At 39.2% G+C, this 20,381-nt stretch overlaps 1 protein-coding gene across 1 annotated transcript in view; it reads left to right on the top strand.

The window, feature by feature from the left end:
* The window catches only part of UROC1 (urocanate hydratase 1), a 43,838-nt gene that overhangs the window by 14,766 nt on the left and 8,691 nt on the right, over positions 1–20,381 (top strand). Inside the window, exons 6-17 of the mRNA XM_052776420.1 lie at positions 353–414; positions 1,409–1,475; positions 2,032–2,175; positions 5,904–5,992; positions 6,473–6,535; positions 7,257–7,436; positions 8,922–9,019; positions 9,259–9,331; positions 10,731–10,852; positions 15,468–15,538; positions 16,504–16,602; positions 18,328–18,427. Of these exons, the coding sequence (XP_052632380.1) occupies positions 353–414; positions 1,409–1,475; positions 2,032–2,175; positions 5,904–5,992; positions 6,473–6,535; positions 7,257–7,436; positions 8,922–9,019; positions 9,259–9,331; positions 10,731–10,852; positions 15,468–15,538; positions 16,504–16,602; positions 18,328–18,427 (1,168 nt within the window). The remainder of the gene's footprint in view (positions 1–352; positions 415–1,408; positions 1,476–2,031; positions 2,176–5,903; positions 5,993–6,472; positions 6,536–7,256; positions 7,437–8,921; positions 9,020–9,258; positions 9,332–10,730; positions 10,853–15,467; positions 15,539–16,503; positions 16,603–18,327; positions 18,428–20,381) is intronic.

Genomic DNA, 20,381 nt, shown 5'->3' with positions numbered 1-20,381 from the left:
TTATTAATCAGATGTTTAGATATCTGGACTGCTTTGCTTGGAAGGCAAGCTGGACAAGTGAACATACTGGTTCATTGCTAATCTTTTGAGCCATTCAATATCTATCTCCCTGCAGGCTAGTTTTGTGGCTAGAGAACTGCTTTCCTTAAAACTTGCATGACAGTCACACTGCCAGAAAGCCCAGACATCTTTTTTTCTTGTACTAGAATGCATGGAATAAAACACCTGAATTACTCCTCCTGTTTTTCACTGTTTTTCTATATGTGTGACCATAGAGAAATGTAGGCTGTTAAAAAGATCTGCTTAAATCTCTGATTTGCTTATGTGGGTTTTCTTTTGATTGTTTTCTTAGGTTATTCCCAACTATTCCACCAGAGATGAATATGAGAAGATGTTTGCTTTGGGAGTAACAATGTAAGAAGATACCTCACTAGTAAAATATATCAAATACTTAGCTAAAATGTAATTCAGACATCAACCAGTGGCTGGTTAAAATTTCTAATGCAGATGGGTTTCAACCATGCTGCATAAAGTCCTGATACTGCAAAGCATTAATGAATGCTTAAGTGGAATTACTTAGGAGTTTGAGTTATGTTCAGCCGCATATATAAGGATGTAACTGAGGTCTGCTAGGAATTACTATTAGGTTTATGTGTGGGACTTCATTGAATCACAGCCTGAAGCCTTAATCATAACCTACTTATAGCACTGGCTAGTTCCACTTTGCAGTGGTTGTTTTACGATCTACAGAAAACACAATTTATGAAACATTCCTTCACACTAAGAGAAAGCTTTGAAATAGAAAGTTATCTTTTTTTATTATTATTATTTTTCACCTACTTTTTTCTGCTGATCTAGTTGATGAGCACAGGATTATTATTCTGTTGTGTACCATGGAGAGAATAAATTAAAACCACTGGAGAGCTGGGTGTGTACAGATCAGGAAGCTGGAAGAAATGAAAGGGCATGAATAGAGAATATCCATTGGCACTTTCCTGGGAATTTCATAGGAATGTGGACAACCGTTTTGGGCTAACAACTTCAAAAGCCACTATGTGACTTAGAAGCACGAGTGCCACTGAAAACCAATGGCATAAAGGCACTGATAAGGTGAAAATGAGTGTCCTTGTGTCCTAGTCACTATGCTAAATGCCAAGGCACGTTTACACTCAGTTTTTGATCCATGCATTTTTGAACTCAATTTGATGATCTAAATGCTCCTCTGGAAACATGTAGGTGCATTGCTAATGAAGAAATTCAAAATTAAGTTGTGAATTTGATAATAGCAGATCTTAACAAATTGAAGCACAGAGATCTTTTTGTTATACTGGAAACGTATGTAGACATGTACAGAATTCATTCCAGGCTGAGTAACATGTGGTTTCATAGTGTTCATTGCTCTTGCTAGGTATGGTCAGATGACTGCAGGAAGCTACTGCTACATTGGGCCTCAGGGAATAGTCCATGGGACTGTGGTAAGAAACTGGGGAAAGGTCTATTTGGCAATACCTTTTGGAGGAGGGTGTCTCTCACAGTGGCTGGTGACTGAAGTGGATTGGATTGCTGTGAGAGGATATTCTGGCTACCAAAGAAATTCTCATTGCCTGGTCCTTAAAAAATTAGTGTCCTTCCACTCAGATAGTCCCTGGCATCTTATCCAGAACACAGACCTGAAGGAATCTGCAATCGAGGTCTCAGTCTGAGCTCATATCTCGCTACAATAAGTGAAGTATGAATTGACCAAATGTGTTAGATAAAAACATTTTCTTACAGCTGTTTTTCTTAGCTGTCTTTTGGAGCCATCCTGATTATTCTATTCTATTTCATGGTGAGAGAAATAAACATAATCAGGACAGATGGTTTCAAAACATCACTTTGTAACTTGTTTCCTTCTTAAAAGATTAAAACAGTTTCACGGTCCCAATGACCCCCGAGTTTCAATTCTGTTTGCAAAAGGGACAGGAGATCTTTAAATTTCAGAGACTCTAAGAAAAATAGCTCCTGATAATTGCTATATTGTTTTGTGTGCAGCTCACAGTGCTCAATGCAGGCCGTCGCTACTTGAAGGCAGAAGACCTCTCTGGAAAGGTGTTTGTTACTTCTGGTCTTGGAGGGATGAGTGGGGCTCAAGCAAAGGCTGCAGTCATTGCTGGGTGTGTGGGGATCATTGCAGAGGTGAGAGCAACGCTTCTTTCATTCTGTCTTCTCTCCTTCATGTGCTGAATCAGAACCCTCATTCTCCTCATCTGACATGTTCCTCAAGTAACCCTGACAAGCAAAACTCAAAAAAAGATACTCTTTTCTAAGGTCTGTCTGTCCTTTTCATTGCTGAGCATTTTTCACTGCTATTCCACTCTCTTATTTGTTCACTCACTGGATCAGACTGTAAAGATATGGACTGTAACTTCTTATGATTGCTTTACAAATAATGCAGAATGATGCTGTCAGATTAGCCATTCTCAGTGCTTGAGCTACCCTCATTTTGTGTGTGAAAGGGTGTAATTTCCACAGGCAATTCCCATGGGAACTGCACTCTCTTATGCTAAAAAAGTCTATGTTAAAAAGGTGTTAGTTATGTTACAATTAATCTTTAGTTCTTCTGGCACCCTTATCAGGTGCAATAGAAAGTACCCGTTAAAAATGTTGGTATGATTCACTCATCAAGGTTGGGACTAACAAAGTTATTTGGTGTTGTGATTCTTTGAATACAATGGGATTTTGTAAAACTGGCAACTTTAAAGTTGGCTTCAATATGAAGATGGTGAGGCTAATTACAAGCAATTATGAGAATCCCAGTTTGTAGACAATGAAGATAAGTTCTGCTAAGGGAAAATCCTGATGGGGGAGAAGTTCTGTAGTACCATTTTCCCTGTTCCCTGAAGCTCAGCCACAGGATATATTCTTTGTAGAGTCTTTCTTCCTGATGTAATGTTTCTCTGTTCCAAATACATTAAAATAGCCCAGCTATTTCCTCCCATAAACAAAGAGAATCTAATAATGATCTGTGATTCAAAGACAGCTAATGTCCAAGCAATCAGAACAGTGTATGATAGGATCCACTGGATCCACAGATATCCTTAAGTATCATATATAATGCAGAACACCAACATCATAATTTGGTAACTATAGATGCCTGTTAAGTTTTGAGTGAAATACATTTTGGTATGAAAAAGTAACATTAGGTTCTCCTAATACCTGCATTTTTCAGCTATTATGGTTATCATAGGGTTCTGTTCTAACAAATCAGATGGAAGGATGGACTACAGAAACACTGCAACAATTTTTAACAGAAAATGTTGCTCTGCAAGTCTGTGAAAATGGTAGTAAATATCTTTAATGATATTGACTATTGAGAAACAATAAACATTTCCATGCATTTCTTTCCTCATGATTACCTTTGAATTAAATCCACTGGGGAAACATTCTTGGTGGAGCAGATATAGGACTGACCAAAGTGCATTGAGCTCTTTTGACTATCTGCAGGTGATAAGCTCATTACTGCTCCAGAGGAAGAGAGATTTTTGAGAACTAAACTCCAGTTGCAGCTGACTGGAGTGGGAGTTTAGCCTTCTCAGTCAAAGTAATTTATAGAGAGAATTAGCTGGCAGACCTCTGCTATGGGCATGTCATGTGCTACAGTGAAAAGGGTAAGAATATTGCAATCTGACCAATGGTAATTATAATTAAACTTCAAAATATAATGGGTCAGACTGCCCATGTGGCATGCAGTAAATCTGACCTGCTCTGGTCTTATTCATAGAAGGTTGGGGTTTCATCAGTTTTGCAGTGATGGTGCAAGAGTGGTTTTGTTAGCATGTGAGTTTTGCATGTACTTGAGATCTCATCAGGTACTCCCTGCAGATGAAATAAACTTATTCAATTTATTATTGAATAAATTATATTTATTCAGACTTCTACCGTGTCATCATGATCTTTCAAATGCTAGAACACAAAGGAAAGATTCCAGTGAATGCTATTCACAGGAATCCTTTGTCCTTTTCATCTCTACGGCTGCAGATGATTTTGTTCAGGAGACTGAATATCGCCTGGTTTTTATCTCCTGTGAGATGATCCTTGTCGGAAATGAGTCTCAGGAGCACATGTGGATAGCTATATATATGTACACATTTTTTATTTAAGGAACTATTTATGCAAATTACATTGATGAATTGTGCAAGAGATGTCATTTTGTCAGCCAGGGCTTCCGAAGCTCAGACAGAAGGGATTAATGGTGCAAGTCTTTTACCTCTTCTGTTTGACACGAAGCAGATTGTAATTTTATGAAATAGTTATGTGAAGGGCCAGACCATCTCCTCTGAGCTGCACTAAGCTCTCTAGGGTTACACTGGAGGTGACATTAGCTCATCATATTTGGAATTTTTTTAAACTACTGAGATGCTGATCAAAAAACTGAGCATATTTTTGAAAGTGTGGTTCAGAGGAAGCTAGTTTTCTTGAGTATGCTAGCAAGTCTGTGAAAGACTAAGACTGTCAGAGAGGGTTGAAGTAAAATATGTAGGATGTGGAAACAGATTTAAATAGATCTGATCCGTGTTATGCTGAGGTTTAAATGAACCCGATTTCTGTAATTCATACAGACCATTTAGTATCTTTCCTTCTGTGCTGATTTAAATAACTCCCAAAGAAGCTGTCCGCCATGGCACCTGACTTTATTGAATAATTCCATTGGCAGTGACACTGATATTGTCATACTCTGGGGTTTTGGAAGGATAGTCTTTATTACTGATGTGGGAAATGATAGAAGGTTTCTCATGCTAAGAATAATTAGGAAAGAAAAGGTTTCCTGGTGTTCAAGTGACACCTGAATACAGAACTTATTTAATTTACATATATATACTTTGTTAATGAGAAATAATAGAATGAAAATGATGGGGGTGGATTATAGAGAAGTAAAAATGCTTTAATGAAATACTAGAAGATATTCATGTCATGTGTTCTTATGCATACACACCACTGTGGGTGTTTTAAATCCATTGCTACCACCAAAAATTGGCTTGAATTAATTTTGCCACTTGCTTTATGCCACTGATAGCTCATTATAAAAGTATTAGTGATGTGCAGGTTTGTACATTGAACCATTAATACGGAATCTGTGCCAAAGCCTCCACAGTTTATCTATCCATTTATATTTTTATCCAGCTGTCTCATACACACTGACACACACAGAAGCTAAGCCCAGAAGAGAGTACAAATTTGGGATTGAGCTTGTTTGGATCTTCAAAGCTCAAACAAGAGGGAATTAAAGACGTAGTTTTGTTTTGATCCATTCCATTTTTCAGAAGCATTAGCCAGCTGGGACAAGAAAATGCTTTCCTCTTTTCTTTTCCATATTTGGTTGAGATTTTCAACCAGCAGTCAAAGAACAAAAGTGAGGGTCAATTTTATTCAGCAAACGATTGCTTCATCCTGAGCAGTCTGGCAGAAATGTCTCTCTCTGAGCTCATCAAAGAAAATATTTCCTTAATTAAATAGAAATTTTATTTTCACAGAAAATAGCCAGATTTTAAAAATACATTTTGGCTTTCATTTTTTTCAATATAATCATGAAAAGAAACAATAAGAATAATTAAAATTGGTGGGAAAATATTACCTCTTGTACAATTTTAATGATAATTTTTGGTTTGTAAAATATTTTGGGGAGTGATAGATCAAAAAGTCTTTTTTTTCTTGCTTTGAGCCTGGAGTAAAAGAGAACAGAAAGTTTAAAAAAATCAGAGGTGAAAAATAAGTATTTGAACAATCACTCCATGTTCTTAAGGCCAAGGCAAGGCTATTCCCTTTACCTATTTGCTACTCTTTCTTGCAGACTAATTGAAAAACTAAAGGTAAAAGTGACTGGATAGGGGAAATGGGAGTTTTAAGATACCTACTACTTCTCTTAGGTTGATGAAGCAGCACTTTTGAAACGTCACAAACAGGGATGGCTTATGGAAATCTCTAACAACCTGGACCATTGCATTGCTCGCCTTAGGTATGACTTGTAACGTAATTCAGTGAGTTTATCTCTGCTTCCTAATCATCGCTTTACATCTTTCTGCACTGTGCCATTTTAGTGTACATATAGAAGGGGTTGAGGGACATCTCTTATTCTAGGTCTGCTTTTGAATTTGAATCCATCCTTCCAAACAGCAGCAGCCATTATTAGTGACTATCAATGCTTATGCAAGCCACTACCAATGCTTCATATCATTTATATATGTTAAATGTGTCTTCATTCAGTTTCATGAATTTGCATAGAGCAAGTACAAATAATGTTACACTTAAAGCATCACTCAAGCTTTCTGGAATCAGTGATTAGCAGTTACATAAAGGTTGAAAGATCTGTTGCCTAGATGAGTGTTGGAAATCCCACATAGACTTTTTTGCTGGGATTGACTGTGTGATTTGTACATTGCAAGATGGAACTACATGAGGTGCATTTTCTTCAACCAATCTTTTTAATCTATTCTAGAGATGCAAGAAAGAATAAAATTGCCCTTAGTTTGGGTTACCATGGGAATGTGGTAGATCTATGGTAAGTAGTATATGTGGATAATGGATATATTAATGCTCTTGCTTGTTAGTCAACCTGGAATTATTTCCCAAACTTGGAAGAGAAGAGACATTAAACCTAGTGCTGAGTTCATTACTCTAGATGCTCATGAAAAACTGTATTGTCAAAAGAGGGGTCTTCATCCTTGTGTGCCAGTTCCCAGTTGTTTCCCATGCACCTTCTCCTTTCCTTATGGAACAATGAATTTCTTAGGGAAAGAAATCCCTAAGAGTCTTCCTTGGATGAAGAAAGAATGTAGCACTTTCCTTCTAACCTTTTGCTAATTGGATAGCAAGAAATTTTTTTTTTACTTCATAAGAATAGAAGTATGAGGCATTGATTGAATAAAAATAATCAGATGATGGATAGAAATTCTGGCACTCTTGAGGCTTTATCCAATGGTACATCTTGCTGTCACACCATATACCAAGGGCTGAGACTGACCAATAAGACTGGTATGTCATACTGGTATCTGACTCATCTATCAGCATTCCTGCACATGCAAATGTGAAGTATAAAAGTTGCACCTAAATCTTCATCACCATCATTTCCCACCTCCTGACTGCTAAAACAAAGACTTAGCCTGCCAAGGGCATACCTTTATAAACAACCTCTTGGGATGGCAGAAGTTCACCTGAAAGAGGAGCTAGAATGTGAAAGACAGCTTCTGTTCAAACACACATTTATTCATTGTCTTCCCCAGGGAGAGGCTAGTATATGAGTTGGACACAACAGGAGAGCTGCTAGTTGATCTGGGGTCTGACCAAACTTCATGTCATAACCCATTCAGCGGGGGATACTATCCAGTACAGCTTGGCTTTGAGGAAGCAAAGCAGCTCCTTTCCACCAATCCGGGGAAGTTCCGGACCCTGGTACAAGAGAGGTAAAAGTTTTGGCGATACATGTTTTTAAACTTTAAGCTTAGTTGCTCTGCAAGTGATCAGATTTTTGTCTGTCTTGCAAGAAGTTTCTGTTCTTTGATATTTCAGTAGAAATTTGGGGTAGAGCTACAGTACTAATAACTCCCAACTTTGTACTTACACAGCTATCACTCGGAATCTAGCAGACAGCACTTTCCCACCATTTTAGGAGTAGTCACTAGTGTAGAAGATCAGAGGTCTGAACAGTAATGATTTATTTCACTTCTATAAATTCCTAAATTGCATTAGATTTTAAAAATCTGGGACAATAAGTACAATTCCACTTATTCTACCAGTTGGTTTAGGTTCACTGAATATAGCATAAAAACCCAATGGATAAGCCAGGAAGTCTATCTAGCCTACTGTGCTCCCAGCTGTGGCCAGGAATGTTTTTTTAGGGAAGGATATAAGGAGCTGACAATCTCCCCGTCACTCCTCCCAGCTTGCTGCAACTGTAAGTTCTGTTTAGCATCTTGATTTTGGGAAGCTACTCCTGATTTACAGCTTTGCAAGTGAAATTGGAATTGGACATTATAAAGGGAGCAATTTGGCATAATTTATATATAAATGAACTGTGGAATGGAGGCAGCGAGCTGTACTGTTGTTCTCAACTGGTACTTTTGAGACTTTTTGGCTTCTACTCTGGTTTTGTTCACCTTGAACATTCCTGCTGGAGACCTTTTTCCAGTAGAAGGTAGAATATGGGTATATAACTATTTGACTTTGGATGAGGGACTACAAGGACCTTTCCAGTTTCCCAATTCTGTATCATACTACTCTAAGACAAAGGTAACAGAAAGGTAAATTTCTGGGAGGGACTAATTTCTAACAAGTTAGGCATGAACTAAAAAAATCCAATTTCATTTGTTAGGCATGGATTTATCTCTCTAGAGTTCCAAGAGGTTACACCTATGCACATACAACTCCATATGCAACTATGCATTGAAATTAGAACTAGATAATGTTAAGTGGACATTAAGAAAGCAGTCCTGGGGTATGATCCACTGTTGGAAACAAAGGGAAAATTGGGCTGTTTTGGCCAAGGGAGAGGCCAGAACAGTGATGTGTAGCCATTTTCAGTTCTTCTATCTCTGCTCACTTTTTCTGTGAATTTCTTAAACTGTTTTGCAGTTTTGTGTAGGCTGGTTTTTGTTATTACCTTCCATCCTCACAGCTGGATGCATTTCTTTGCTGAAAAATGTGTCCCCTCTCTGCTAATTAATGAAATTCCCTTAATAGCTGTAAATCTTGTCAAGATTTGGGGGCAACAGGTGCTACAGAGACTGAAAGCATCTCAACTGATATCTTATGGGTTTATGTCTGAATTTCTCTAAGGTCTTTCAGTACCATCTGTCTCTCCTTCCTCCCATGCCTTTAGTGAGTTCATGATATTATTCTTTTTGATATTTTGTCAGTCTCAAGAATAACTGTTTCCTTCTTTATTTCAGTCTGAAGAGACATGTGGCTGCTATTAACAGACTAGCTGATAAGGGCATGTTTTTTTGGGATTATGGCAATGCTTTTCTCTTGGAAGCTCAAAGGGCTGGTGAGTACATCCTCGAGTTGTTAGATGGAAACAAGGACAATCCTGAATGCATCTTCCCAGTTGTATGTTTTGGTAAAATAGGGTTGGCCATGTGTTATGCTAACTCATTAGTCTCTCTCTCTCATTCTCTGAGACCCCATACCTTCTCTGTGGCTGAGGTAGAGCCTTCATGGGAACCCAGGTTTTACATTTTATAGTATTTCTTCATCAAGACACTGACTGTTAAAACTCCTTTATAGGCGCTGATGTTCAGAAAAGAGGAGCCAATAAAACAGAATTCCGCTATCCTTCCTACGTTCAGCACATCATGGGGTATGTTGGGGAGAGTTTGGAATAAAGCATTCAAGTGCCTTGTGACTCCCTCTGTTTAGGGGGAGAGTACTACAGAGATTCCACTTAATGCAAATCTTGCAGTGTACTATAAATGATGAAAAGGACACAATAGTAGAAGTAGGAAAATTGATCTCACAGGTGTTATGCCAAAGTTAGTCTTATTTTTCTCCACTCTGGAGTAATGCCCAGTGGTGTTTAGGAAGACGTCCTGTTGGCTGTAAGCATCATGCTCATGTTTTCTATTGGCTTCCGTAGAGTTACTCCTTGCATTTTCCTGTGTACAGAGGAAGAGAAGAGTCAGACATGGAGGGACATGTTGTATGTGATTAACATGGGTAAAATCTGACAGCAGAGGTTTTGCTAATATTTTGTCCTGAAAGGCAAGGCATGGTGTGTCTTGATAATTTGGTGTAAAGCTTTATCCTTTTTAGAATTAAAACGTCTTATGAAAGTAGACATCAGATGTGTGAGCAGTAAGCTAAAACATTGCCAAATCAAAACTCTTCACTCCTTTACGGGAATAGCTGTATTTTCTCTTTTGTTGCATCAATTTTCCTTAGGCAGCTCTACTCAAGAGAATAGCCAAATCACAGCCTCAAGCTGTAACTATATGCAACTTTACTTCTAGGTGCTAAAAATGGAGAGCTTGTGTCTTCAGAGCAGTGGAGCTGCAAAGTCTATGTCTACACTGAAGTTAAAAGCATGTCTGAAATAGGACACTCTTCTAGCCCGTGTTGCTGACTGTACTTCTTACCCAAGCTGTGCATACTGCTTGTAGAAAAAACTGATCTCAGGAGATCTGTTGAGGGACTGGGTTTATAACACCTTTTGCCTCTGACTCATGATTAACTTGCCTATACCATGTGAATAAGAGCTTGAACAGAGTAAGGCACCAACCAGATTAGATGTCTTCTGGAACTCAACTGAAGAGTGTCTTACTATTGTGCGTAAACAATGTGGACAGCAAATGAGTCTGGACTCAGGCACTTGTTCAGAACCTACACTTGTGTGATAGTGTAGATGCACTCAGAGTTAGCCTGGGTTAAGGATGAAAAGACCAGGCAGCAGGGAGAGTATATCTGATGACTCAAAAGTAAAATTGCAATTCATTTGACAATGCATTTTTTTGATAGAACTGCCCAACATTCCTATCAAAATTCTGGCCTGACCATATTTTTATACACCAGTTGATGGCTGTGTGAAACAGCACTGTTTAATTTCTCAATTAATGGTCCCTGATGTTTCTGTTTAGAATAGTTCATTGAAAATGTTTCAAATTCTTCCATCTCCAGCTAATGAAAGAAAAGCACTGCTAGCAGCCAGGATAAATAAGGAAAGAATTTCAACTATCTCTTAATGAAACATGTTCTCTTCCCAGGGACATTTTTTCCCTGGGATTTGGGCCATTCCGCTGGGTTTGTACCTCAGGTGACCCACAGGATCTTGCTACCACTGACTCGATTGCCATGTCTGTGCTGGAAGACTCTATACGTCAGGGAGGTAAGACACCAACCCACGCCCCCATCGCTGGGGGTGCTTTTGGGGAGAAAAGGAAACAGAGTTGTGAAATGTGTGTTAGCTTTTGGCTGAAACCATAGAAAGCAGTCTCTTGCCTGTTCCATGTGGGCAGGAAATTTTGCTGTTCTCCAAGCTCCTGTAAGGAGTGTAACCAGTAGGTAAAATGTAAAAACACCGTGTAGAGGGGTTACTGATCCCAAAGCTATTGTTGCAATTTTGGCTAAGAGCCTTTGTTTTCATTTGTTACAGATTTTCCTGTACTTTGTCACCTTGAAACTTTAAGGCAAACAGTATCTTTCATCAACAGGTCTCCAAGAGTTTTTTAAAGGAGTCAAATTGCTTTGCCCCTGTCTCACAGGTGAATGAGGCATGGGAATCTAGGGAGGTTTTTAAGAGGCTAGCAAGCAGATCAGTGGCAGGAAACCCAGGTTTCATGGGTGTGGTGCTCCATTCAGTGTCATTTATTTGTGATTACAATTCTGAGGTCTTCCTTTTTTGTCATTTGTTAATAAATTGACAGCTGTTTCTACTCACTGGTGGAACCAATCTGGAATATCTGCATGGCTCTGTATGCTATTCTAGTATCTAGGAATTACACTGTCTTTCACTGTTCCATATCCCTGAAAGTGGGCTATTACTGTTATCTGCTCCTTATGAATGGGAACTGAGACAAAGCTAATTTTATGTCAGCAAATATGAATCCTAATCTGCCAGGTTGCAGTGGAAGGCCCTATTCCTTCCCCTTTCTTTGTCTATTTTTACAGTAACTGGACAGCAGACTCAAAGACTTAAGTGTCATTGTCCCCTAGCACTGAAGTCCTCAGCTCTTCTGTTTCCAGAGAGAGTGGATCTTTGTGCTTATCAGAATCAAGGAAAAAATCAGAAGGAAATGGATCACAAATCCAAAGCATATTTTTATGAGGAGGAGAGCATAATGTTTTTTATCTGGCAATATTGAAATATTTGTTGCATCTTTCATGAAGACATCATTGAAATATGAACAGAAGCGTGAAAATTTTGAATGCTCTCCTATTCTGGAACAGTTAGCATTGCAAGGATCTAGGGTGGTATTTCTGAAAAGGATATACCACATTCAGATATGTCTCATTTGAAACAAAACTACTGTTGTCCATCTATAACATAAGGCTGGTGTCCAGCCTCCTCTTCCTCCTGAGAGGTGAATTATTGATAGAGTGGGTCTTACCCTGCAAGGTCCTTAGTTCTGCCTATTCTCTTAAACTTTCCTTAGGAGTCATCTTCAAGAAATAACACTGAAGCATGAGGCATTTTTAATGCAATGACCCAGAAGTGCCTACCCTGTTCTATGGATATTGAAACTTTCATGTTTTTAAACCTGATCCCTGGGCTTAATTGAAGGGAGGGTGAAATACAATATGATAGTGCTGGATCTACCTTCAAAAATTTGCAGTAATTTTTCTGCCATGTAATGCAATCTCCAGTAATCTTCTCTCAAGATTGAACTGAAGCATGACCTTTGGATTTGCATTACAAAACTAGGAAATGAATCAGTTACTGTGTGAACAACAGTATGTGGGTCTTTATATGGTTGGTAATGTAAAGCTGGGGAGAGAAGTCTCTTCCACAGACAAAAAGCACTGAACTCTTCCATGTATTTTCTTAATTTAAATGAAAAATGACATTACAAAAATCCAAACAGGTGAAAACAGGCTTAAGGGCAAGGCTATTATTGGATTTGCTGTTGAATTTGGCAGGACAATGGGAATAGGATTTCAAAGAGAAATGAAAACAGAATTTGGCCAGAAAATAAACAGCCATTCATGGATTCATGTTCTTGAGTATTCCACTTGCTGTCCACTTCCTATGGGACCTGGGCTTGGACCAAATTCCAGGGTCTGGATTTCCTCACACACATTTACATCTAAAATCTGAACCTACCTTTGAATTTTACAAAAGAATCTGTTATGAAGGCTGAGTGAAAACTCTGCAGAGCTGAAGTCTGTTGCATTCCAAGTCTAAACTTTTAACCTGGCCTTGAGTCCAATGTTAACCATTCTTCCTCTTTTGTGGAGATGAATTTTTGCACTTAAACCTCACAAAGTGTGCAAAACTCCTATGTGGTTTTATTATCCGCTTCCATTCCTAGGCTACCTGAGCTTTTAAGTTAGCCTTTGCACAAGAGATGCAGCACTGATGATTGGAGTGTAACTTGGATTTATGTCCTCTGTGGTAGTTTGAAGGCTGAGTTGATGCATAACAACAATACAAATCTTCCAAGAGCAAAGGGAGCCAATCTTTGTGTTGATGAGGACTATTCCGCTGAGTACACAATGCTTTCTAGTATCTTTTAAACCCTAAATAAGTACAAGGGCCTATGAAATACCAGAAGCAACACAGTAGCTTGCCTGACTTAAAACATATTCCTGTTGGGGTGGGGAGGTGGGAGGCAGCAGTTTAGTAAATGAGACACATGGAGAGAGCTGTAAGATTTTTTCAATTGCAGGAAGTAAGACTAAATAAAAGGGAGGATTCTTCACTTCCCCAGGGATAACAGAAGAAATCCAACTTTGGACACACCACAGTTTAGGACAGAGAATATGACTTTATTGGAGCTGGCTGGGAGGGACGGATGTACTGTGTTGAGATATGTCCTTGTAGCCAGTATTCTCATCTGGCTTCTCTTCTGGATATGTTTTATAGTACTAACAGACAGTAAGATCTTTTCCATAAGTCTGTGCACTGTGAAGTATAAACTGTGGTAAGTACTCTCTGAGATAGCTTATAGAAGTGATAGGAACTCATTCACTCTTCGGTTTTCTAGAGTAACTCCTGTAAACTCTCATTAAATATCTATAATAACCTAAGTGAATACTACCCATTACTGTCTAGAAGATGCTTCCTTAAAGCTTATGAATGGCAGCACAATCCTACTAGGACAGCACTAGCAGACATTTCATCTTTCGCTCCCTGCGAAGCTAAGAGGTGGCATGTTAATCCTCATTGCAGAGTTTAGAAGCTATCACTTGGAGCCAACCCCTAAAGCACTGACAGGTCTTTTTAGGATCATTAAAGCTCTCTGTATGGAAGGCCTGCCTGTGCAGGAATGAGCATATTTGACATTTCCCTTTAACAATGTGTTTAACCTGGTTTAAATATGAGTATCTTGCCTTTTCCTCTTTCCTTTTTCTAGTTCTACTATGCGTATCTGCTGACATATTCCCTGGTGGAAAGAGTAGTCTAAACATTCTTCTCAGTTACCAGGGACAATTTCAAGTTAGCAGTATGCAATTTTTCCAGTCTGACTGACTTTCAAACATAAGTTATATGTACATTATAATTTGACTTGAAAATGGGTGAGAGCTGGAAAGCGATGGGGAACATGCTATCTTGGCATCTGCAGAAATGATTATAACTTGAAGTTCCAATGCATGAGCCAGTCACTGTGGCTTAACCTGTTGGCACATGCCAGCTAAGGCTGGTAGCTGACCATGTCTCTCAGGACAAAGTAATGTGATGTAGCTTAGCCCATAGAGAAAGAGCCTACAGGCAGTAACTTCTTCAGCCACTGTAACCTCATCTGAGCTCACACTCAGCCTGTGTGGAAAGGCATAACTCTAAAAGCCCCCCAAATTAAGAGTAAGACAATGCTTCTGTCCCATTCCATACCCTATCATCTCCCTTTTGTTACTTGCTACAGATGGTGCCATGCCTTTGGAGGCAGCTGATTGTACTGAGGCCACCATGTATCTGAGTGACACATGCATATTTCACTGTCTTTCACTTCAAATATCTTTATTCTTACTCCTCTTTGGTTTGGCTGATTGAGTTGGAATGGCACAGATATGAAAGGAGAAGCTGGAGAATATAAAACCATTATATGAAATTATCTTCTTAGATAAAATTATCTTCTTAGATAACAACATATAAATCTAAACAAGGTGTAGGGTGGATTTGCACATAAAGTAGCTACTCCATAATAAGTTTTTTCCGTGCAGTTTGTGCTCCATATTAATGCAAGGCAACATACCTGAGTTTGTAGGATGACAGACCTCAGGTTTATCTTGGGATAAAAACATTCACGTGGGCCATTTAGTAGAGCAACTGCTGTGCTATAAATCTATATCCCAGCATTGGTGTAACTTATCCTCAAGTATGTATTGCCAGCTGCTTCTGAGAATTTCTGCTGGTTGACTCAAAGGAGTTATTTACTACCTGATGCAAGACTGGACTGTAGTACCCAATGTCATGGAGTTTGCTAAAGCTACTAATTTAGCAAAGGCTCAGAAAGGGATTGGCATTTAGTAGGCAGCAAGCCAGGTCACCAAAAATGAACAGTACATGTAACGCATATTTCAAGGTTTAATTTAATTTGCTAAAGATCTGAATGGGAGTTATTGTTCCAGCTGTCTCCTGGGCGACATCTCATACCTTCCTCTAAATATATGGTACCAGTTACTGTATCAGCTGCACAGAGGATTCTATATAGCATTTCCTATATGCGTGCTTGTATCTGAGAGTAGAATTTGACTTCCTAGTGCTGTCAGATGAATTAAATTAAATTCAGAGCATATTGGATTCATTTTCAAAACCTCTTTTCTTGCTTGCTTTCTCTTGCAAGTGAGCACATCTGTGAAGCAGCAGTACCATGACAACATCCGCTGGATTCGGGAAGCTGGCAGGCACAGCTTGGTAAGTGCACAACCTCCTTCAGCACATGTGACCTCTCCTGGTCCAGAATGCAGTTTTTGAATGCCGGAGTGAAAAGCAGGAATGGGCATGAATGAAAACACTGGCCGTAATTCCCAGGGCTGATAACTTAAACCTCTCTCCACAGCAGGGTTTTAGGGTGAGCTGAAACAGTTCTGTCCCTTCACTTCCTCATCTGGAAATGTTCAAATAATCCAGCAATATCTAGTCTTATATGTGGAGTGAAACATGTCAATGATTCACCCTCCACCTCATTTGTAACTACCTTTCTTTCAGAGTGCTATTCAAATTGTTCCTCTTGTCATTGCTTTGGTCCAACCTTTTCAGGACTGCAGTTCCCAGTACCTTTTTCAAAACAGATGAGGCCAAAGAACTGCCATCCTTTTGTGTTGTGGGAAGCAGAATGCCAGTGAAGCATCCTTCGTTTTTCTTTTAGGGCAGGATCTCCCTGTGAAGCTAACCGGTAACACTGTAGGGCTCATATGTACTCTTCTTATCTGGAATCCAGATTGGTCTGTGGGGTAAAAGCTGGAGAAGAGCATAGCTGTGCAGCACAGATGTTCTTTGCCATTATTTGTCTCCATATTTCTCTTCTCTTCCAGCCCATCGTTGCCAGTTCCAAACCTCTGCTTCTCAGCTGTTGATAAGGGATTTGTTGATAGGGGGATTACAGCCTAGCAATCAGGTTGATTTAAAAAGTGGGATTTATTGGACAGTAGCAGCTGAATACAGAAATACATCTCACTGATTGTGTGAGTGGAGATAAAACTCAGTTCAAAGAGGGATTTTAATTTCTTTTTTTCTGGAAGCTGGATGTTGACAAAGAAATAATCTGCACTTTCTCCTACAGAAGGGAAGGGGTCACTCTTGTGACTCCATTTATCTGGAGCCTGAAGATAAGCCAGTTGCACAGAGAACCTTATCACTCTGGCATTTTTGTTTTCCAGGTTGTTGGCTCTCAAGCTAGAATCTTGTATTCTGATCAGAGGGGTCGTGTGTCTATAGCTGTGGCTATTAATCAAGCAATTTCTGAAGGAAGGATTAAGGTTTGTCTTTTTTGTCTTGATATGGTCTGGTAATTGTGTTTAATATCTGAGACAGGGGTGGCAGGTGGGAAAGAAGAAAGCTTCAACCAGTAAGAGCAGAAGTGCCTGCTGTTTACATGGGACCAGTATTCTGTTAGCATGTATTAGAGCTCAGTCCTCCTCCGCCTGTCACCAGTATTGCACTACATAATAGAAGAGAGAAGAGTTTAGAAACTTTCTGAAATATGCTACCTTTTATTTCACGTTGGGAATCTGCCTTATTTTCTATTTGGGCATCTACAAGCACAACATATCATGCTGTGATTTATTGAAAACACAAGGCAGGGACTGTAACTCCTTAGCAGTGCCCCAAACATTAAAAGTAACAAGAGACTGTACCACTCCCCAGTGCTTCTTACCCTCTGTCCCTCACTTTCAGCCGTATTATGGCTACAGGCAGCTCTGCAGCCAATTTTCATTTGCATTGCATATGTGAATGAAGAAAATCATTAGGCTTGACGCTGCACCTCTAGTGCATAATGAGTCATATCTTAGTTGTCTGGGTAAAATCCCACTGACCATATGTGGTGGTCGTAAAAGTACATACTATGGGCAAGATTGGATAGGGATTTTCTAAGTTCTTCATGAGTATTGTAGGTAGGTGTACAATGTGACATCCTGGGGGGACCGAAATCCTGAAGGCACCACTCAGTAATTACACCCATTATTTGCTGTGTGTACAGCAGCATCAGACCAAGGCATTGTCATTCATTCATCTCCATCTCTTTTATAGCTGAATTACAATTACCCTTTTTAAAGGGGCAAACTGAACTAAAACTTAGAATGGATTCCAGCTAGGAATGGTCTGGTTTTTTTTACTCAGAATATGTTTTTTTAAAATATTTCAAATGCTGTTGACCTTCTCAAGATTCAAAATGAAAGTCACTGCAAGCTAGACTCAAAAAATAAACCTGACCAGACAGAGCACTCACTTGGAGCTATGACTGACAAGGTCAGACTCCCAGGCCCTTTGGATTTTGTTGTGTCCTTTTTTTGCTTCTGCAAATCTCCATTCCTCCTCTTGCAAGCTGGATGCTCATGTCTATTTTCAATGATTTTCTAATTCACTGCCAGCATAAAACAGAGCCAGCTATTCCAGACCACACCATGCCAAGAGTGAATTATTCTTATATAAACCCTGTGCATGGCAAATTATAACGAAGACCTGCAAGCTGGTCTAGATTCATACTGTCAGTTAAATTCCAGATCAAGAATGGACTTGTTTGAGCTGTATGAAATCACCGATATTAATTGCTAACTTATTTTTAGTTTTGACATCTTCCAAAAGAATGAAAAACTGTAAAACTTCTTACTGTTAGTTTTCATTTTCAACAGCAAACAAGAACTATTTTTAAAAGAAGATTTTTGCATACTGAAATGTCTTTGAAATAGATGAAATAACCTTACTGCTTCCTCTCTTCTCCCTGCTCTCCTTTGAGGATGCTATTGGCATAAAAACAAGCTCTTGTTCTTAGTTATGAAAGGATGGTGGCTTTCATGAACAGTATGTGAACAACTGTGTTATAAAGAATAACAGGCAGAGAAGGTGTTTCAGGGTGTTTAGGAGACGTGGCAAAGCTGAGGTTTTAAATTACTTAAGACAGAATTGAATTCAGCAAATGATGATTCTCAGTAGCATTGACAGTCCATGAAGGATTCCATTTTCTTGTCCTTGGCTTTTTGCAGGCTCCAGTAGTCCTCAGCCGAGATCACCATGATGTGAGTGGGACCGACAGTCCTTACAGAGAAACGTCAAACATTTATGATGGATCAGCCTTTTGCGCAGGTCAGCAGAGCAGCTGAGGCTTGTCTGTCTGGGCAAACAAGGAAATTGCTTTAAAAGAGAAACTGGTTTTTGTGCAACATTTTTAAAACGTTTTTGTTTAACCCTTTAATCCCAATTAATCAGATTTCCTGAGAAGCTTGGTGGGATTTAAGTGATACAGCCATGAATGTGGAGCTAGTTAAATAGGAGAGGTCCAGAAGAATGCTGAAAATTCAATGAAGATGCATCAGATTTATCTGAATGTAAATGGAGAGCAGTCTGTCTCAGAGGACTGTATCTCCTGTTTGATTTTCATTTTGCACCTCACTGTTTCAAAGAGGTGATTTGAGCAGAATTACAGCTGTATTTCCTTGGGATCCACAAGATCAAAATCAGGTCTATAATAGTATTTTGCTTAAAGCAAAAAGATTCACAGCTGTGATCATTTCATTGCCTGAAGACTCAAGAAAACAGTCTGGAGTTTCTGAAAGAAACTTTTCTATTCATAAGGGAACATACTCTGATAGTAAAAGCTTAAGAATGGAAGTCAGGCGTTCTGGATTAGACTCCAAGCCTTGTTGCTCACTTACAGTGTGACTGTGGGCAAATCATGTAGGTTTGCTATACAAAAGGAGCCTTTAATTCTGCACACCTGACCTGAGCTAACCAGACTCTGCTTTTAAGTTTGTGAAATGATGCTTTAGAGAAATAAACCCAAGAAATATCAGATTGGAGACGTGAAAAAACGAGTGAAGCACTAAGCAATTTTTAACCTAAATCTTCCTCAATTTTCCATCCATAAAGTGGAAATTATGATAATAGCTTTAGCCCAGTAGTGTTTCCACATGTCATGAACTGACAGTCATGAAGTGGTGTGAGATTGGAGGATACAAGCTGCTGTAGGAGGAGAAATTATGATAGAGGTAGCTGAGCATATTGAATTACTTCCATTATGGGAATTCATAATAGAACCAAATTATGGCTCAATTTACAGGAGAAAAGTTCCCTGCTATCTTAACTCAATTTCCTGATGAAATGAGGCTTTTAGCTGTGTCTATCAGCCCCACTTCAACACTTTTTGAGTATGTTGGCTAGTTCTAATAGGCCAGATGGATAGATGTCTTGCATAATGTTTGGTTCTGACAAGCTGTGAGAAAATGGTGCAGCTGCAGAGAGAACAGCAATCCAAAGTAACGTCTCCACCACAGGGCTTAGCAACATAAGTAAACCTCAGGCAATGCCCTCAGAAGAGGGCAATAGAAACAAGGCTTGCTAAACCCCATTGCTCATCATGCTGTGTTTTTCTTTGCATTTTATGATTTACATGAACCATTTGCCTCCTCCAAGGGCTTATCTAAAGCCTGTTGACCACTGATTTCACTGGTCTTTGAAGTGAGGCCTAAATCTGTTTTACCAGTTGAGCCTCTGGAGGTAATAAAAGAACATCTTAGGTCTTCCTCTCTCCCTTCTTTCCTGTTGTTTTAACATTTGAGCTAGTTCAGGTGAAACTGGCTCCTCTCCACCACACAGGAATTTTCCAGAGTGTTTGCCTGTCTCATTTTGCTTTACAAGTAAGTACTTCAGCCTGATCCCTGGCAAACATGGGTGATTGCAGCTCTGCAAAGTGTATTTCAGCACAGACATTTGCACAGTTAGTGACCTTTATCGAAGCCAAGGAGCAGCACATTATTACATTGTTAGTCCACTTGCCATGCTCTTTGTCCAGCCTCCACTCTTATCATGCTAGTGGCTGAGGACGAAATCTGTACATTTTAGAATATGGGGATTTTGATCTCTCCCATTCCCTCTTGACAGCACTGTAATTATGATAATTGGGTTATTAAAGTGACATAATGCCAGATAAAAGATGCAATAATGGGGCTTTTGACAGGGTTTAACATAGATTAGTGCTCAAGTAAACTCATTTTTCCATCAGACATGTAACAACTGTGGGCCTGCAAATGTGGCTGGTGGG

The sequence above is a fragment of the Harpia harpyja genome, chromosome Z (assembly GCF_026419915.1).
Source record: "Harpia harpyja isolate bHarHar1 chromosome Z, bHarHar1 primary haplotype, whole genome shotgun sequence".
Classification (NCBI taxonomy): Eukaryota; Metazoa; Chordata; class Aves; order Accipitriformes; family Accipitridae; genus Harpia; species Harpia harpyja.
Note: the sequence above shows the minus strand (reverse complement) of the source record. Positions and strands in the feature narration are given on the sequence as shown.